Below are 18965 nucleotides of genomic sequence, written 5' to 3' on the forward strand. Positions count from 1 at the left end.
TTGCTGTGTGAAAGATGGCAACAGAGGGGCAGTCTGACAGAATGGTATCTGACGTAGAACTATAGCAAAGGGGTATCAGTGAATTCCCTCATGCAGAAACAATGGCACCCACTGACCTTTATTGACACTTGCTGAACATTGATGGAGACCAAACAGTGGATGTGAGCACAGTGAAGTGATGGGTGGTGCATTTCAGCAGTAGTGACAGTGGGTCACCTCCACTGGTGCAGATTTTTTACAAACATGGCATGGTGAAAATGCACAGCTCACAGTGATATTGAAAAATACTGTTTTGTAGCTGAGAATTTGCTCTGTCAAACAGTGTTACTGAGCTCTTTGTATCTGTTGTTGTTTCCATGGAAATCAATAGGAGGCATTACTTTCAGAGCAACCTACATATATCTGAGAATTTCAATGCCTGCTGACACTTGGTCTGCTCCTCTAAACATCAGAGGGCAATCACAATATAAACTAACAAAAAAGCACAAGGGCCTGGCTCCCATTTAACTCAAAGAAGTGGTACATGTGTGCTGTATGCACATTTTCTTGGAGGACATGAAAAAAAAAGAAAGTCTAACATAGTAAAATCTTCTGATTATCACTTCATGGAAGTTTTTCTCCTGTCTCCTGACAATAGGAGAACTCAGATTGAATGAGAGGATGTCTAACTCAGCACAAATGCTACAATGCTGTCAGGTAATAGTGATTTTAAAAGCGTATTTTACTTTTACAGACTCAGACACTGAAGTGAAAAACTCAAATGCTGATGCAGATCTATGGAAAGACAAATAAATAAAAACAGACACTCACAGAGAAGGAAGAGGAAAGCAATTTGACAGTATGTAAGGAAAAGGAAGCTTAGAGTCATCATGAAGGTCAAGAGTACCCAGAACTGCTTCAGTGAGAACCCTAGACCTGTATACAAAGATTCCAGTAGGGACCTTTAACCAGGATTATCAGCCATGCATTGAGTTTGTGGTATTGATTTACTACTTGACAGCAGTAGAAAAGGTAGAGTCTTACCTGTTCAGTGCAAACGCATAATGTAACCTCACATGGTGGTGGGAAGCTAAGTCAAACGTAGGCAGTTTTTCTAAAGTTTTCACCAGTTTCACAATGGAATCGTAATCCTTCCAAAAAGAAAGGAACAATGAAGTTTAAGGTGGCTGTACTGAAGTATGCCTATACAAAACTCTTCTTTGAACTAAGGAGCTGGTATTTCATACTGGATTTTACATTCCTCACTCCGAAACTATAAATGTCTTGGCACTCAGAGTTGCAAATAAACAGAACGCTTAACACAATTTGGATTCTTGAACTGCTTAAATATACGTACTGAAACTTCCCATTAAACGTTACATAATACAAGTTAGCTTCAGGGCTGAACACATATCAGTGTTCATATCAGGTAGAAATTATAATGCTAACTGCATCTGCATTGAAGTACTCCAAGACTCTTCTAGATAAGCATGAAACAAGCAGAAATTAAAAACACTTAAGAAGCAACAATCGAAACTATGTAAAATAAAGCAAGCAATTACTAGTAACATTCACAGAATCACAGAATCACAGAACTGTAGGGGTTGGAAGGGACCTCTAGAGATCATCGAGTCCAACCCCCTGCCAAAGCAGGCTCCCTACACCACGTTGCACAGGTAGGCGTCCAGGCGGGTCTTGAATATCTCCAGAGAAGGAGACTCCACCACCTCCCTGGGCAGCCTGTTCCAGTGCTCCGTCACCCTCACTGCAGTGCATACAAACACGTTATGTTGCCAAGAGAAATGTCATATGCATGGTGATAAAGCTCGTAGTCAGAACACAAACATATCAATAGCAGAACGCTACCATGGCCTTTAAGTAGGGCACACTACAGGCTGTCTGTCATGTAGCAATGCTGACATGGAGACACGATGTAGGTTACATATTCTTTTAGGTGCTGTTGCAACACCTTTTCAGCTATGTAAAGGCACACTGTGAACAATATAACTAAAAGTAAAGAGCATCTGTGAAGATACAGTAACAAATTGTTTTACTGGTGTGCATTATTTATATAGTTTCTCAGAAAATGTGTGCAAAAAGCACTAGACTTCCACCGAGAATTAAATCTATTCCATTTTGGATTGTCTTTGAGCAGAGGATACATACCTGGATGTCTCTGTAGGACAGCAGCAAGTTGATTACAATGTCAGCAGACAAGACCTCAATATTATCCACTCGCTGCCGAATCCTTGCCAGCTCTGCTGCAAGCTCTTTGCCAGTGAAGAGGGTACGGGCCTTCCTAATGTCATTAAGGATGGATTCCCGGAAATACTGGCTGGAGAGGAACAATGAAACATTAGAACTTTGTGAAAGCTCTTTTGCATCTGTTTTTACAGCACTGCAACTCTACCACAGTACCTTTGTGGAACATCTACTGATAGAGCAGCATTAGTGTGGAGAGTCGGTCAAGCTAAATTATTCATTAATTCATTATCAATTTGTCTCAACAGAAACATCACTCACTCTGCAGGCAAGAGACCTCATATTTGTACTGTCAGCAGAAAAATGCAATATACAAAGGGGCACAAAAACATCAACTCACCCCGAGCTGGCCTGTGCCACCTTCAAGAGCTGGATAAATCGATCCACCAGAGGTAAGCAAATAGGTCCAAGCAGTGATTCAAGACTTGGCTGCATCAGTTCTGTTAGTCCCTTCATAAAACTACTATCACAGCAGTACACCTTGTTATGCGGAGTTATCATGTAAGGAACAAAGATGTAGTTACCAGTACACATCTGTAAGAAAACGAGGCAATTATTGTTTGGCAAGCCTAAACTAGGAAAAACGGCATATGTAATGGGTAAAATTTTACCTGTTGAAGGCAAAAGGGACAAAGACTTTAAATATGGAGCCTACAATTACATATATCCAATTTTCATCTTGTACATGATATACATCTGAGACGTATATCACAAACGTTAAAACCAGTGACATAAATCAATGGCATCATAACAGGAAAATAGTAAGAAAATGAATCTGCTATGAATACAATATGAAACGCAAAATGACTCAAATACTTCAGCATAACAAAGACAAATGAAATTCCCTGCTAAGCAGTGACTAGAGACCTAAGTAGGACTTAAAATCATACATATTTCAGAATAATCACTTATAAAATGTCTTAGAATTGTCAAACTGTATTGATTTACATATATCAACGTGACAGATACTCTGCAAAGAAAAAATAAATCATTTATCTTTCAGGAAGCAGGGAGGCAAGACGCCTGGCGCCTGTGGTATGTGAATACAGATTTATGCCCACAGAGAACTTGCTGAACATTTGCGGTTCTGAAAGATTTTAGCTATAAAACAGCATACCACCAAAATCAGGAGACGTGATGCCATTTGATTTTAAACTCACACTCCACTACTGAAGTGGCACGCAGCCCAGCAAGAAAAGCCCTAAGGAAGCAGTTCTTGAGATCCTACATTTTGGTGCCTCTAAATTATTTCTAAGATTAACTTCTTTCCGACCAGCTTCTGCTCTGCCAGAAGTCAATACAACAACGAGGACATAACCTCAGAGACTCATCTGGCAAGCAGGACCTCATGCATTGAAATGGCAGCAATTGCATTGTTTTCAAAAGCATTAATTCAACCATGTGCATAGAACACCATTCTAGGAGTATAATTAGACTTTAAGAAGATAAAAGGACTGAGGAATTCTAGACTGTATATACGTTAGTTACGTCCATAAATGTGTACTTGGGATTGGGAGCAAACTGCATAGCAGCATATATATTCTAAAATTATGCATATTACACTGTTAAAGCACGAGATCTCACTACAGAAGCAATCCCATCCCAGCTTCTGGGGGACACAGACAAATTGTGAAATTAAATTATACAAGGCTCATTTTGTTCAACTAACCCAGAAGCTGGTAAGGGATTACTGAACACACAAACTTGTGCAAGGAAGAATTTAGTTTTCCTCCCCAGCACCTGCTAACTATTACAGCTGAATACCTAGGGCATAGTTTGCAGTGTATGGAATGTAGCAACTCCATTTTTAACAGGGAATTAAGGGAGTGCAATGCTAGAAATCAAACTGCTTGCCTTTACGATGGAGAACTGAATGAACACTTCTGCTCGAGAATATGTCAGCCTGTAAGGTGAGCACACACTCTTAAGAGAGAATAGACAAACCTTTGACCCTGATAAAGCCTAATGAGCCTCGCAGCCAAACACAGAGAGGAAACGATAAATTTGCTGGAACTGGTTTCAGCATTTACAGGACAAGGGTGGGCAATGACAGGCACAGGAGCCCCTATTAAGCACAGTAGGATGATTTTCCTTTTTTTTTTTTTTTTTTTTTTTTTAATAAAGGGAAATGGCTGCAAAGTCAGAGCCAAGAGAAAAGGTGAAGTAGCTACAGATATCCTAGGGCAAATATTTTACTTCCTAATGTTTATTCAGTGCATTAAGAATAAATTCAAGACTGCTTGCAGGAAGGCTTCTCAGACCTCTGGCAGAGATCTTAGAGAAAAATCAGCTCTGAAAGAGGATGTTTCTGGCTTTTGAAATCCACAGAACCCAAAGTTTATTCTGGCACAATGGTCAGGCCACCTACAGAGATAGCAATGGAGTCTGTAAACAATTCCACAAGTAGGAAAGCTGCTCTTTCTTCAGAGCTCTCTGAGTGCACATTCTCTAGGAAGAGGGCATCTATTTCAGTGGAACAAGAGAGCCAGCAGATGCTAATTTATGTGCATTTTGCTTCATATTTAAGGCAAAAAAGAAAAACAAAAAACACCACCTCACAAAACCCAACCCTGGCTGCATTCTCTATTATAGAGCCTACCCTTTCAGACTCAAAGACCTGGCAGACTTCAGAAACAGAATACTGAAAGATCAAGGTAAGAACTTAACAGTAAAATGCAAGAAGGAAAGTAAGAAAGTAAAACAAAGCTCACAGCCATCCTCAGCATCCCCAGATTTCTCTGGTAACTGAAGGCAGAATCTCACCATGGTTCTCAGGTGGGGTGGGAACACACTGGCCTTTCCCTCAGCCCGGGCATTATTGTGGATGTTAATTTAACCAAGATAGCTACATTCTCTAAGGAGTTCTGTGTCTCTGAAACCTCTCAAGTCTGTCTGAAATTCATCAGACAGGCAGATGCAGCAAGAGAGTACAGGAGGGAAAACAAAAGTACAAGTTCTTAGGTTTCCTGTTCTTTGGGAAAGGCTTAAAGAAAAAAAACAAAATGCTACATGCAGTGAAGAAATACAAGAAATAGTGGCCTGATTTTCACTTTCCTAGTGAAAAGGTACTTAAGGTATTTATCAGATGAACCTGAAAAAGGCAAAGATACAGCAGCTCAGGTGACACAAGGGAAAAGAAAACAACTAAGATGTATTATTTATCAATGGTGTGTGGGGAAGGAAGATGTTTTTACTTTAAAAGAAAAACCAAAAGAAACCCACAAAACAGTCTTGCTCTCACAAAGTCCAGCATCTCCCACAATGGAGAACATAAGTTTTGCCACTGTCACAAATTTCAGCTATAAAGAGCCACATCCTGGCTGCACTTGGGCAGGGCTCTCTGTCAAAATACAGGCTACACTAACTTAAGTCAGGTGGTTTTTGTAACACACTCTTCCTATCTGTGCACACATTGCTTCTCATTTTGACTTATTCACTGCCCATTGTTCTGCTTGATCATTTTTATCCTATCCAACTAAAACCTATCCTGTAACACACGATCCCAATTTTTCTTCCACAAACTCTCATATTCTTTCCTAAATCTAATTATTAACCTTAATCCAGATCTTAAGCTGCTGAACACACACGGGAGAAGTGCTGTTTTCCTTTGATCCACTACTCTGACTCACTTTATAACATACAACAGAAGCAGCAGCACCAAGTCATTCAAGAAAAGCAGGTGATTTTTGGAGGAATAGCACACATTAAATACAATTACATTTTCAAAAGGGTGTTGATGTAACCAAGGACATAATTGCAAGTAACATAAAGAGGCTTTAAGAGCAGGTGGGAAGAGATCCTTCTCCCAGCCCAATCAAAAACAGTTGCTGGAAGTTTCACTTCCCAGCCTCCTTAGTTTATGAGCCCAATCATCATTTACAGCTCAAAAGCTCACATCACATTAATGTTACAGAGTCACTAGAAGCAACCTGAGCTGCAGGTTCAAATAGTTACTGAGAGTTATCAGGGCTGTGACAGACAGGGAATGTGCACACAGAGTACTGTGGTTCATTCTGACGCAGGCAAATACCTGAGGACACAAGATGAGGCCCAAACTGGGCCCAAACTCTCACCTGAGCTAGTTATATCCAGGAGACACAAGCGCACACCTCCAAAGGCTTTGAGCCAGCACACTCAGCACCTGCCAACATCATGCTACCTTCTGAGATCAGATCCATTTTACAGCCTGCATCACCAAACCAGTCAAAGTGGCAGTACAGCTTGGAGTCAGTTATGCATGCATAGATATTTATCATCAAATGACTAAATTTGTAATCCATTTTCATGAATGTTTTGATTGCCTAGCGTTTTCCTAGTGTCCCTTTCGAACTTGCTGTGGAAAAACAAACAATTCCAGGCTGCATGCATTGCCAGTTTAGGCACAGACATAAGTTTACATTAATGGCTCTACCATTACAGAATCTGAGAATAAGCTATTCCTGACTAGATCCTCTGGTCAGTGGAACATTAAGCACTCCCTTCTTGCTCAATATCCTTTCTCAGCTAATGAAAATAAATTCATGTTTCATTTATTTGTTTTTGAGAGGGATAATATAAAATAACATAGCACACAGTTATATTTTGGTAATTGCAACAAGAACACATGCAAGCCTTCTTCCAACATCCCTCTTTAAAATAAGACCATTGCTTCTGTAAGGCATAGTTTTTTGGATAATTAAGAAACATCATGGCTTATTAAAAAGAATGTTGTGCTGTAATGTGAACACCATTCTCCCCCTGAAACAGACATCTCATGTGGAACAGAAGGTTTCCCTCTGAAGCCAGCACAATGCTATACAAATTGTACATCTGAGTCCTGCTCAAATCACTCCCAGATCATGAATTTTACTTCAAAAGAAGGGAGGACCTCTGTAAAACCTGAAGAAATCAATAGTACCCAGTCCTCTCATCCCCAAGACTCTTGGAATCACTGAGCAGTCAGAAGTCCACAAACAGAAGCAAGATGCTTTCAAGTACAAGAAGACCAAACCCCTGAAAACCGAAAACATTATGCTTTGCCTGATATACATGTACATGAGAGAATATGACAGAATTGCATCTACTTGCCTACTCTTCAGGTTGGCATCCAGTGTTCTTTTTTTTTTTTTTTTTCCTTTTAATCAAATTAGTGGTGGTAATAAAAATAAGCAGCATCTGTCAGGAGCTGTTCTTCCTGATAACTCTCCTTTAATTAAGATCAGCTTTTCCCCATTTTTCCCTACCGGTTCGTTTGAGGAATATCAATCTCTTCCTATTCCAATTGTTTTCATGAGATTTTTATTAAAGGTAATTCTGTTACTGCTCACGGTGCTGCACGTAGCAGATGGCAAAATCCTAGAACAAGTTATTAAATCTATTCCCTTCATCCCCAAACGCACAGTAAATCAACATGTGCTGGTGTTTTAATGAATACAGGCTCAGTCTGGGCTTATTTCAAATCCCATTCAAATGAATGACAGCCTTGCTATTGATTGGGAAAGGAATATAAGTAGCCCTCACACCTCAAATGAATTAAGCACAGAGGCTGGGTCTGCTCTTTCAAACAGCTCCCATTTTCTTTTCGTGCCTGGCAATAACAGTCTTTTGCAGCCATGCCACACCCTAAATGCTTATTAAAAAAAATAATAAAATAAAATAAAAAAAAATCAGTGTACGTTTTATACATCCTCACAAAATATTAATGAAGGAGGAAAAAAAAGCTAAATTTTTTTTCCAAGGAAGATATACACCAAATATACCAATGAACTCCAAGAGCAAAAGAACAGTGATGTACCACCAATAGCAATAAATACCTCAGCGGTTATTACCTACACAATACCTACTGAATGTTGTTTCACATCTCTATACACTTGAATACAAAACAACAACAACCAAACTCAAACAGCCCCTAAATCATTTGCCAGTGGGGAAAAGAGTATTAGAAATACTTCCCTCTATCGCTAGAGGTGAAGAAACCAAGAGCTATACCTATCCCCATGAGATCTGCAGTTACCTATATATAGGGGCTGGAAGCTTGGTAAAGCTCCTGGCACGCCTCATTCAGGCCCACTTACTCTGAAGGAGCACAACCAAGCTGATCCCCAAGCTGTGCCTTAAACAGGAGGCAGCTCCCTCCTCAGGAAGGGCTGTGGAAAACCATTCCTAAATACAAACTCAGATCCCTGTGAATGACAGGAAACACTAATATGAGCTCTCAGCTGTACAGCACTAACACCAGTGCTTTATTGCTGACCCTGTGACTTAGCTGCCTAGCTGAACGGTTCCCATTCAACCCTCATCTCTGCTCTGATAAACAGAGTGGCTTGTCAGGGAGGCTCTGCTCCCAAGCAGCTCCTGAGGCAATATATCTCACCTGCATGGTGTAAGCACAAAGCCTGGACTTGAAAGGTGGACAGTGCGTCAAGATGTTACTGTGTTGGCTGCAAACTTCATTATGTTACAGTACATTCAAATCCCTCAGAATGAGCAAGAACTGAAAGTCTTAAATTGAAAATAAATTTAAAAAAAAATAAAATTGCATCAATAAATCACCATTTATTGTTACTAAACCCACAGCTTTTCTCCAAAGTCAGTAAGACTCAAGCCAGGTAGAACCAAGACAAAATAAAAAGCCAAGCAAAGCACAGCCACAAAGCTGTAACCTTTATACCAACTTGTCTTCATGACCAAAACTGTTTACTAGTAATTTCTAGAATGCCTCAGCTGCTTGGTTGACCTCAAAAATCAGATAACAAGACAAACTAAAGTTAAGCTTTCAAATATCAAAGTAACTGCCTTCTGTCAAAGTATCGCGCCCTGTAAAAATGTGTGTTCTCTGATATCATTGCAACGTTTGGAAAAGGTCCAGCTGACCAGCTATAAAACCACATATAACAGGAAATGAGCCCACATTATCTTTCCCTGCCCTGCCCTGACAAGCTCAATGCAGTTCATGCTAGCTATGCAATGCTGTATTGACCAGAACTTGGAAGCACAAAAATCCAGGTAGAACAAAGGACAAAACAGGAGGTAATGGATTTATTTTTTCCCCCCCTCTCTGCACTCGTTTTTAGGAAGATAGGGTTCAGGAAAAGCAAACAAGCCGTTTCAGTCAGACAGATCTATATATAGATAAACACACATTTGTTTTGCAGCCTTTTAATCCACTGGTGCCAGGGATACTATTGTGCTGTTATGGCTGATGTTTGCGTGCTATTAAAACACATCTTCTAGAACTGCAGGACTAACATTCGGTTCTATTCCTACACCAGTTTCATTTATTTCCTCCTATAACTGCAGCAACACTGAATCAGTTACATAGGGTGGGTATCTCTCTTTGTTATACCAATTCATTCAGGACTGTGTATTTAGGAATGAACATGATTTTCATGAAGCAGGAATTATATTCAGTGAGCAGATACACACCAACATTCTGAAAATCCTATTGCCAGGTAATTTGGCTCATATCATGCCAAAAAAAAAGAGAAGAAAATAAATACAGTTTCAGAGTTGCTAAGCCAGTTTTTTGTTTGGTTTTGTTTTGCTTTTTGTTTTTTACTGAATTCCCTAGTCTAATCACTAGGAAAACATTTCCTTTCAGAAAACATGTTATGTGGGTGTGCTTGAAAACATCTGAGATTCTCAAGGACCACACTTTTTGTGGCATATATTGAAACATTTCTAAAAGTGGTAAATGACAGTTTCACAGCCACCTATCTGAATTTAAACAGAACAATTCTTTCTCAAACAGATAAAGGCCAAGTTATCGTTCCGTTCCTGCAACTTCAGAAGCTGTCATGCAAAAGTAGGACAAGACAATATCCTCCCCCTTTATTCTACTTCACAAGCCACCTCTTGCTGCCTTCCTGCTGAGAGAGCCATTTCCCCAGTCCTCACATAGACATCGCATTACATTCTCATCCGTTTACCTAGATCTCTGCCACTGTAGGTCAAACAAACAAATATGTGATACATGCATTTCCGAGGAAGTAAGGCCTCACTGGTCTTCTTTTTGAGTGAAGACCTAACTCATCAACCTACCTCATTTTTGTTGCAGAAAGGCAAGTGATTTTTAGCTTAACACATCATTTACAACATTCTGAGAATCTCTGAAATGCAGTTAAGAGATGCACAGATATCAACAGAACACACTCCATGCTTCCATTTTTTTAAATCAAAAAACACTATGTAATTTAAGCACTAGGGCCAAAGCTCGCATGGGATTTTAAAGCCTTCTTTAGAAATTCTATTACCTAGAGTGAACAACTGCACCCATTTCAATAAAATCTTGCTTCACGTTGGTAGAAATCAGTACTTAAGTCCACAAACTGTGATGATACATAAAACAATGTAAAAATCAGGAATACTGCAGTTTCTGTGGCAGTTTTAACAGCCTGGGAAATAAAACCCAACCAGTTTCTAAAATTAAATACTTCATGTGCCCATTAAAACAATTATACAAATACAGGAGTTGTATAGCACCTCGGGATACCTGCACAAAGCCAACTAACTGCTATAAAATTATATCCTAACATATATGGCTATCATTACATCCCCAAGTGAAGCCGAGTGCTCAGCATACCCGATATACATTCTGACATGACTGGCCCTGCTGCTCCTGAACAAACCATATGGAGAAACTAGTGCTCACAGCCAAAGCTCTGCCCACATTGAATGTAAGAGTGAAAAAGAGAAGGGAGATTTGCATGGCCAACCTCAGAAACCAAAAGGGATATGGAATGCTGGGATCAGCACTGCACAAGGGCTGGCAGGCTCCCAACCTTTCCTTCCAGAAGTAAATACACACACTTTCTCTTTCCTACTATATGTACCTTCGCAGCTTTAGCCACAGGTTTCTAAAATGAGCATCACTTTTCAAATAGTTCTTTTTCAATAGGGGCTGTTTCTTTTTTGTTTTTTTTTTCCCCGTAATATTTTCCTTAATTTCTTTTCTTTAAAAAACAACAACCAGACAAACAGAGAACAAACAAACCCAACAACAACCTGAAGAGCACTGTACAGAGAAAAAGAAACCAAAAATCTGGCAAAATGAAAGATGAAAGTAGCGTATGAAAAAAATATATATATATGACAGACAAATAAAGGCAGCTAGGAGAATACCAGTGATAGATGGAAGCAAGGTGAGAAGTGAGCCGGGTACCTAGCAACAAAGTGACACACACAGATTTGCTGCTAGCAGCTCCAGAACTCTGTAAAGTACAGTAGGAAAGTGTTAAATGATTCAAATGGAAAACATGATAAACAACATGAAATGCCACAGAAGTTTGGAATGCCTAGAATTCAGCTGGCATGCAGAAGACATACTTACATTATTCTTCTGGCAAATAATTTCCTAGAATAAAAAAAACCAAAAAAACATATTGATAACATTGAACAAATACTGGAAAAGATATCTGACCAGAATGACTTTCTAACTTTAAAATACACAGACAAATGACAGGAAAAGGCTGCTAGATGCATATTTTCTTAGCCTGCCAAACCAATGGAAACCAGTATTGTCTCAAGAGAGACAATCTGTAACTGAAAAAGATTACAGAACTAAGTTGATACATACATTCTGTATGTACACACAGGAGCACAAGCAGTCCTGAATGGGACTGTCCAAAAGTTAGCTATTAATACATATATATATATAAATACATAAATACATATTTAGCTTTACAAATACCATCTTGCTGCCAGTAGAAAAACTGTAAAGAATAGTAAAAGCAGCACTTCTAAGAAGTTTCAGATATTCCCAGCTTGCACTGAAAGTCAACCATTAGCTATTCGAGTTGGTTGAAATTCATGTTGCTCGAACAAATCTGATGCAAAGAATATACAATATAAATCGCAATTTAAATGCAAAGTTTCAGAGAATCTAAAGCACATGTGGATAGGAAGAGGTGGTTCTTGCACAGCATTTGGGTGGTACAGCCCAAGGAGCTGCCTGAAGGCAAACCACCCATGGGAAGTGGCCTCACCTTCAGGAAGTTCTGCCACTGCCAGACTTATTAACTACGCTATACTTCTGCCACAGTTACCACTGAAGAGCTTCACAAGTCATATCACTAAAAACAGAGGCAGTCTCAAAGCAAGGCACCTCAGCACCTCATACTTTCCCTGATGCAAATTTCAAACTTCCATGAACTGCTTTTTCCCCTAACTGAGGTGACCTATGCTTCCTTATATCCTAGTTCAATCACGTGCTGCAATTCTGTATTTCATACATTTTCATAATCACTACTTTTTTTTTCTTCAATTCACCACCCTTACAAGATTAAAACAGTGCACACACAAAGCTTACCCCTGAAAAAAAGTCAACAAGTATACTGCATACTCCTGCAGTGCTTCCAGTCTAACTGCTAGCTGTAACAAATACAGGAACAAAAGGTGCAACAAAAGATGCTTCTGCAAGCCCACAACTATATTATTAAGATGGTCACTACATAATAGGGAAGGGGCTTTGCTTGCCAAAGACTTTTCTGCAAACACTCTGCAGAAGCATGGGCTCGACTCAAAGCTAAAAGAAACTGTGGGTATTGTTTCTGAGTCCATCAGTTGGCATTATACCAGCGGCAATTGGGACAGTGAAGTCTCACAGCACAGGAGTCAGATTCCATCAACACCAGTGGGAACCCAACATGTGACTAGTTTGCAAAGTTCAATCCCTGAACTAATAATAGTTTTTCCCAAGCAGTGCCTCGCTCCTAGAAAACATTCAGTGGGAGTTGCATGTTTGGCTCCTCTGTAGTACAATGAAATTCTGCTCTGCTTATACTATAGACCATTGTACTTCTATTACTGAATTAAATCCAAAGGCGGGTCTTCTAATATGAGCGGTTTTATTTTTAGGGCTTTTATCTGAATACCCTTTGTTTTGCGCATAGAAGGGAAGTAATTGGATTGCCACCACTTCAGTAGGCCAAGTACATTTGGATGGAGGCAAAGGGAGAAGAAACTAAGTTCAAAGTATTTCTCTCCTACAGGAGAGCCAAGCTGCGAATAGCTGGGCAGCATCAAAACCAAATACCCTGCATTAACCAGAAGCAGTGGAAGCAAACCTTTTGTGAGAGGCAGCAGTGCCCAGATTGCAACCTGACTCACCAAGCTGCTTATTGAAATGCTTTTCAGCAATGCCTCAAGCTTAAGTGCAGTGGCACGTAACGCCACTTGATCACAGCCAATGAATCTGAGGGAGTGGAAGTAATTTAAAAGACTGCTGTCCAAATCATCTGCCCTTCCATAACCTCGTGGAAGTCAGCAAACCTTTAGTGTAGGATGGAGAAAGTGTCAAGTCCTTGGCTTCCACAGTTCACAGCTAACAGTTACCTTAAACCACTACTCTGCATTCAACCAACCTACCACATGGCAAACACTGTCACTGAGAAACAGGGATACATTTTGTGCCTAACTGCTGCAGGGTCAATAAACACCAGCAGAAGAGTACTTGATATAAACAACTGTAACTCAGCAAGAGCTACAAGAGTGGACTCTATGATCATTCAGGTCTTTTCCAACCTGACTGATCCTATGATTCCAAGAATTTCCAGTGACCACTTGTAGTCCCATCAGGCTTGGGCAGAAAACTGTTACTTTACATAAGAGCTAAAACATAAGGATTATCCTGTTGCCCCTCATTCTTAACCAATTGTTCTTACTGTTAACCCCAAAGAACAATAATTCTTTTGAATGAAAAAAACCCCATATATTTAAGTTCTTTCCTGAGATGTGTAAAACTTTGGTTTCCATAAAGAGCTACTTAACACCAAGATATTTAACTGACCATGGTAAAATCATCTACATTTTTCTCTTGGGAAAAGTGAACTGAGTTTTTCAGCGTTTCACTCAAAACTTATTTTTCAGGCCTCAGAATATTTTCATTATTCTATCGTGAAGCATGCATGGCTTCTGTGTTTCTCATGGAAACATACAGTCTTTTTTCAAGGGATGAACAACTGCAGTTTCCCCTCTTGTACTTTTTCATTCAGAGCTACCTTCAGTGACTGCAGAGACTCGGAATTTGTATCACAGTAGAGGATAATGTTGTTAGCCATACTGAAGCTCTCTCTGACTCCCAGGTGGTAGAAGAGGGAAGGCTGACGAAAGGCATCACTCATCTCTACAACAGCAATATCTGTAGAAAGAAATGAAAAATGGTCAATGCCACACATTTCTGACAGCCACATACTTCTACGCCATTTCTTTCCATTTACTTCAACTTCCATCAAAGTATTTGCTTTGATAATAAGAATAGATTTTAAGCTGGAAATAGAATTATCGAGGGTTTTCCCCATTTCAGTTATGTCTGAATTTTGACTATAGTCAGCAGGATGTGGTTTAATTTTTTTCTTTCTGTTTTTCCTTCTCCACCTTCCTCCCCACCCATTATTTCCTTTACATGAGACCTTAATTTCCCCAGGTAAGAAGTGGTAAAACATCACTAATCACAGAAAGGCATAAAGTTCATTTGGTGCACTGGAAAACAAAATTTGTTTAGTTAATCTCTGTATGAAGAATGAGGACCCCACAGGAAAAAACTAATAATTGCATTTGATGTATATTTTCACCCTCCACGCAAGATGCAATAAAAATTGATTTAATTAAGTACATGACTGCATAATCAACAACCTTATCACACAGAGTCCTGTTCACAGTAGATTTGACCTGCATGAACATAAGCTCACGCACAAACATCTACCAAACAGAGCATACAGACATCTGCAATGTCTCTTAAAACGTACATTTCATTTTCCTGGAGTCACAAAGTAAAAGTAAAGCATGAGGCAACTACAACATATCAGCATATATAAATGAGGCTTCTTTTCTAACAGGCAGAATATTTCCACTACAAAAGTTTTGCTGGATCAAGAGAGCAAACTAAGTAAAATGACTCATCTCCACCTCTCCTGCAAACACCCTTCTCCCTCTTGAGAGATACTCTTCACCAATCCCATTTTTGGGGTTGTTCAATTCAAAGAAATGGAGTAACAATTAAGAAAAAAAAAATAATGAAAAATAAGCTTGGTTTCCATCATTTCTCCCTGTTCTCCCTTTCTGTGAGCTCTTCTACAACAAAAGATAGGTTGCAAGACAAGCTATGCAGACTAAAAGCCTATTACTCTACTGTCCTTTTACTAAGAATCAATTTTGTAGGTTGCTCCAAATGTAATGCATCCTATTTATTCCCATGCAAACTACAACAGATGCCAAGAATACAATAACACTATTCAACAGAGCAAATTCTAAAATCAAATATGAAATTATTTTCTTTATATGTCTCACAATTTATGTTTTAAGAACACCTCTGTTCAGTTCCACATAAATACCTAAAGCGTGGATACCTCCAAATCCATTCTATTGAAGTAGAAAAGAAAGCATATTACTAAAACTGTACATAGATTGATCTTTGTTAATTTTCAGAAACCAAAACATTACAGAAGTCAAATAAGAATGAAAACAATTTTATTACACCTTGCTTGGGTAGACTTAATTATTGAGGGTTGATGATTTATTGATATATTCTTAGGAATTTTCCTAATAGCAACTTGCTGATGCAAGTTCTATTTTTTAACTGCTCTTATTCACATAAAAATCCAGTCTTTGGAAACTGCAAGCTGATGGCTCATTTCTGTTACCTTGAGCAGGAGAAAAACTTGTGCAACTTTCCATTACTTACTTCTCAAATCTTGCAAGGTAACACTTTCCCACTAGCATTGCGAAACTGACAGTGAAGAGAAATATTACTTAACAAAGTGATAGTACATGACCAGAAAAATAACTCAGAAAATACTTGAGGAAACCAGCATTAAACCAGCAAGTTCCCAGGACCATGAAGAAGGAAACATTTATATACACACACACACACACCTACCCCCACACACCCGCAACAACAAAAAGCAAACCAAAACCAATCACCCTTACTACTGTCAAGATGTGATGGCCAAATCCATTTAACACATTTGTTACAACAAATCAGATGCCCACCACATTGTAAGAAATGTTTTTGGATCCCACCTACCCTGCCCCTCAAATCACATCAAAATACAAAACAAAAAAGCCTTGAGGCCTGGGCTACTTAAAGAACAGAGAAGGACCACAAGGCCTGGTAAACATTTGTAAGAAAAATGACACTAAGATGCTGGCATCAAGTGTGGTAATTGTTATTATTTTTATTTATTTATTTATTTTGATGTAATTAAGAAGGGTGTGCTTTCTGTATACTTAAAGACTTCTGTGAAATCCAGGCCTTTCAGATAAACTTATGCTATAGAGCATATAAAGCCTCTATACCCAAAGCAAACTCCTGCAACATACCCATTTTTTACAGTCTTCTTTCAAAACAATTCTTTTGGAGGGAGCAATGTATGGAGCATTGTCCAGAAGCTCGGAAGCTAAATACAGAGCAGAAAGCAGAAGTTCATCTTCTGGGTGAACTTCAGCAGTTTTGTCCATCTTTACTCTTATTTTCTATCTCTACTTCTTGTCTGCAAAGCAAGGGCATTGGTAATGACTCCTATAAGGTGCCTGAAACATACTGTCAAGTGCATCTAAGACAGTTAAACACTATGCTGAGTTACATAAAGTATGATTAGAAGTTATCAGGAGCTGAATAAGACTAACGTTTTCCATGACAAATCTTGCTCAAGTAAGTATCCATAAAAATCCTCACCAGTTCAGATGAGCCAGGGTTTAACTTAGCATAGGACAACTGTTTGATCATCAGTATACAAATTGCTAGAACCCTACTTAGAAGTCTTTCACTTCCACCAGATGAGATCAATCCAAGACAGTTCTGCAGTGAAAGATACACAATTTCATAAGTAACAAAAAAGCATTCCGACACAAAGTGGAAGCAGCATTTCCACAATTAGAGTGGAAAAACAAACTCACTCAAAGCATTTGCAGTTTCAGTTTCAAGGTAAATTTAAAAAAAAAAAAAAAAATTGACCAAGAGCTCCAATCAGAGTAGAGCCCTCTTAACAGCTAAACCCACAGTGTGAAGGACTCTGAAGGCCAAGGGCTGATAATTCACTCCAAATGCTTTTACACACCTATGCTCCAGAAAAGGAAGTCTGTTCAGACAGAGATTCACAGGCCAGCAAGCAGATTGGCTATGGATGCATGCTGTACAAAACAGGAGCAAGAGACAGGGATGTGGAAGCGCTGAGATTCTTGTAGCCACACAGAAAAGAATAAATTTTAGCCCTTACTTAGATCTCGCACATAAGATTAAATGCCATTTTTAACAAAAAAAGAGACTTGTTTCACAGACCACAGGTACACCAATACTATTAAAGAGAACAGGGGTAGTATGCTCTTTTTTACTAGTTACCTTAGACATCTTTAGATACAGTGATAATAGATCTTACAGCAAATTATTGCCCCTTGCTAGCTTCTGAACATTAAAGAACAGCCTTCTCTTTCACCATTTTAAGCAACTGCCATGCCTATGCTGATAAGTCTGGAGCATAAACGTGTTTGATAAGCAACTGTAGTTTTGGCTGAGACACAGAAGCAGTGTATCTTCTGCAGCATGAAGCTCAGTGAGCTCTTGTTGTCCATTTCACAAAGCGCTACAAGTTCTACTGACCATAACCAAGCTGTCTGTAATGAAGCTGCTGACGTGCAAATTAGCATGGGTAACCACACTAAGCTGCAGGCATAACTACAACCACCAAGCAGTCCTACCTCAAGTTACTAGGCTAGCTGATGTCTATACTAAAAACTGCTCAAAATACAGTCACACAACACATACAAAAGAACAAAGCACTACTGCACAGGGAGTCTGCTTCTAATTAATCTCAGAAAGCAGACTGTGTGACAGAATTAGAGGCAACTGACTGGTCTCTTTCTTCCCCAGAAGCAGTAGAAACTCAAGGACTCATGTCTGTGAAGGCTGGCATATATTACAACTGTGTGACAAACATTTCTTACCTGAAGTGTAAATCCACTTATATCTTTATATGTTACCCGTACAAAGATCATGAACTTCATACATAACATCTCTACTAATTATTCTTTCTTAGCAAATTGCAAGAACTTCAGATCGTATACAGCAATGTGGTTAAGAAAGAGAAGTGCCCATTCAACGTATATAAAGCCTTTTTGTCTTGGTTATTACCAGTACCTTTAGTCACCAAGAAATGCACTGGTCAAAGTTCAACTCCTGCTTATTGTTAAAATATATCAGGGCAAAGAAGAATGTTTAAACAAACACTTCAAGATATTTTACACGTACACCCTACTTTTTGATACCGTCCGCTTACCACAGTGCTGCCAGGAAGAACAACGAACACAAACAGATCAGTTATAAAACTGAAGAATGTTTATGCTTGCTACTATCTTCCGATTGATTGGTGCACAGTTGTTTTTTCATATTCATTGTTACACAGTTAATCAGGACAAAATAAAAACCAATTACTATCAGCAAATTGTGGAATAGACCAATGCTTAGGGTTCCTTTCCACTTGGAGATTAAAACTCTTTTGGCAGAGACACAAATACAGACCAAATTGATTCAAACGTAAGTTTGAGTGCAAAGTGTTTTGTGGTAATAACAGTGGTTTCAATAAGTCATGATAAGTCATGATGGCATTCACTAGTGGGTGAACTTTCAGAAATGGGTAAATGGAAGACATCCACACCAACTCCTTTATGGTTCTTGGTCTTTGCCTCAGATACCTTATTCCCCACCAAGACTGCCTGCTTTAGTTAGGAAGCCTGTTTTGGAAATCACAGCACCA

At 39.1% G+C, this 18965-nt stretch overlaps 1 protein-coding gene across 2 annotated transcripts in view; it reads right to left on the bottom strand.

Moving 5' to 3' along the window:
• Positions 1-18965, bottom strand: part of MAP3K5 (mitogen-activated protein kinase kinase kinase 5) — a 90879-nt gene that overhangs the window by 46449 nt on the left and 25465 nt on the right. For both annotated transcript variants that reach the window (XM_072333159.1, XM_072333160.1), the window contains exons 2-6: positions 14217-14356; positions 11549-11572; positions 2582-2775; positions 2146-2314; positions 1024-1130 (exon numbers count right to left, since the gene is read on the bottom strand). In XM_072333159.1, coding sequence (XP_072189260.1) covers positions 1024-1130; positions 2146-2314; positions 2582-2775; positions 11549-11572; positions 14217-14356 — 634 coding nt within the window. The remainder of the gene's footprint in view (positions 1-1023; positions 1131-2145; positions 2315-2581; positions 2776-11548; positions 11573-14216; positions 14357-18965) is intronic.

Source organism: Excalfactoria chinensis, chromosome 3 (genome assembly GCF_039878825.1).
Source record: "Excalfactoria chinensis isolate bCotChi1 chromosome 3, bCotChi1.hap2, whole genome shotgun sequence".
NCBI lineage: Eukaryota > Metazoa > Chordata > Aves > Galliformes > Phasianidae > Excalfactoria > Excalfactoria chinensis.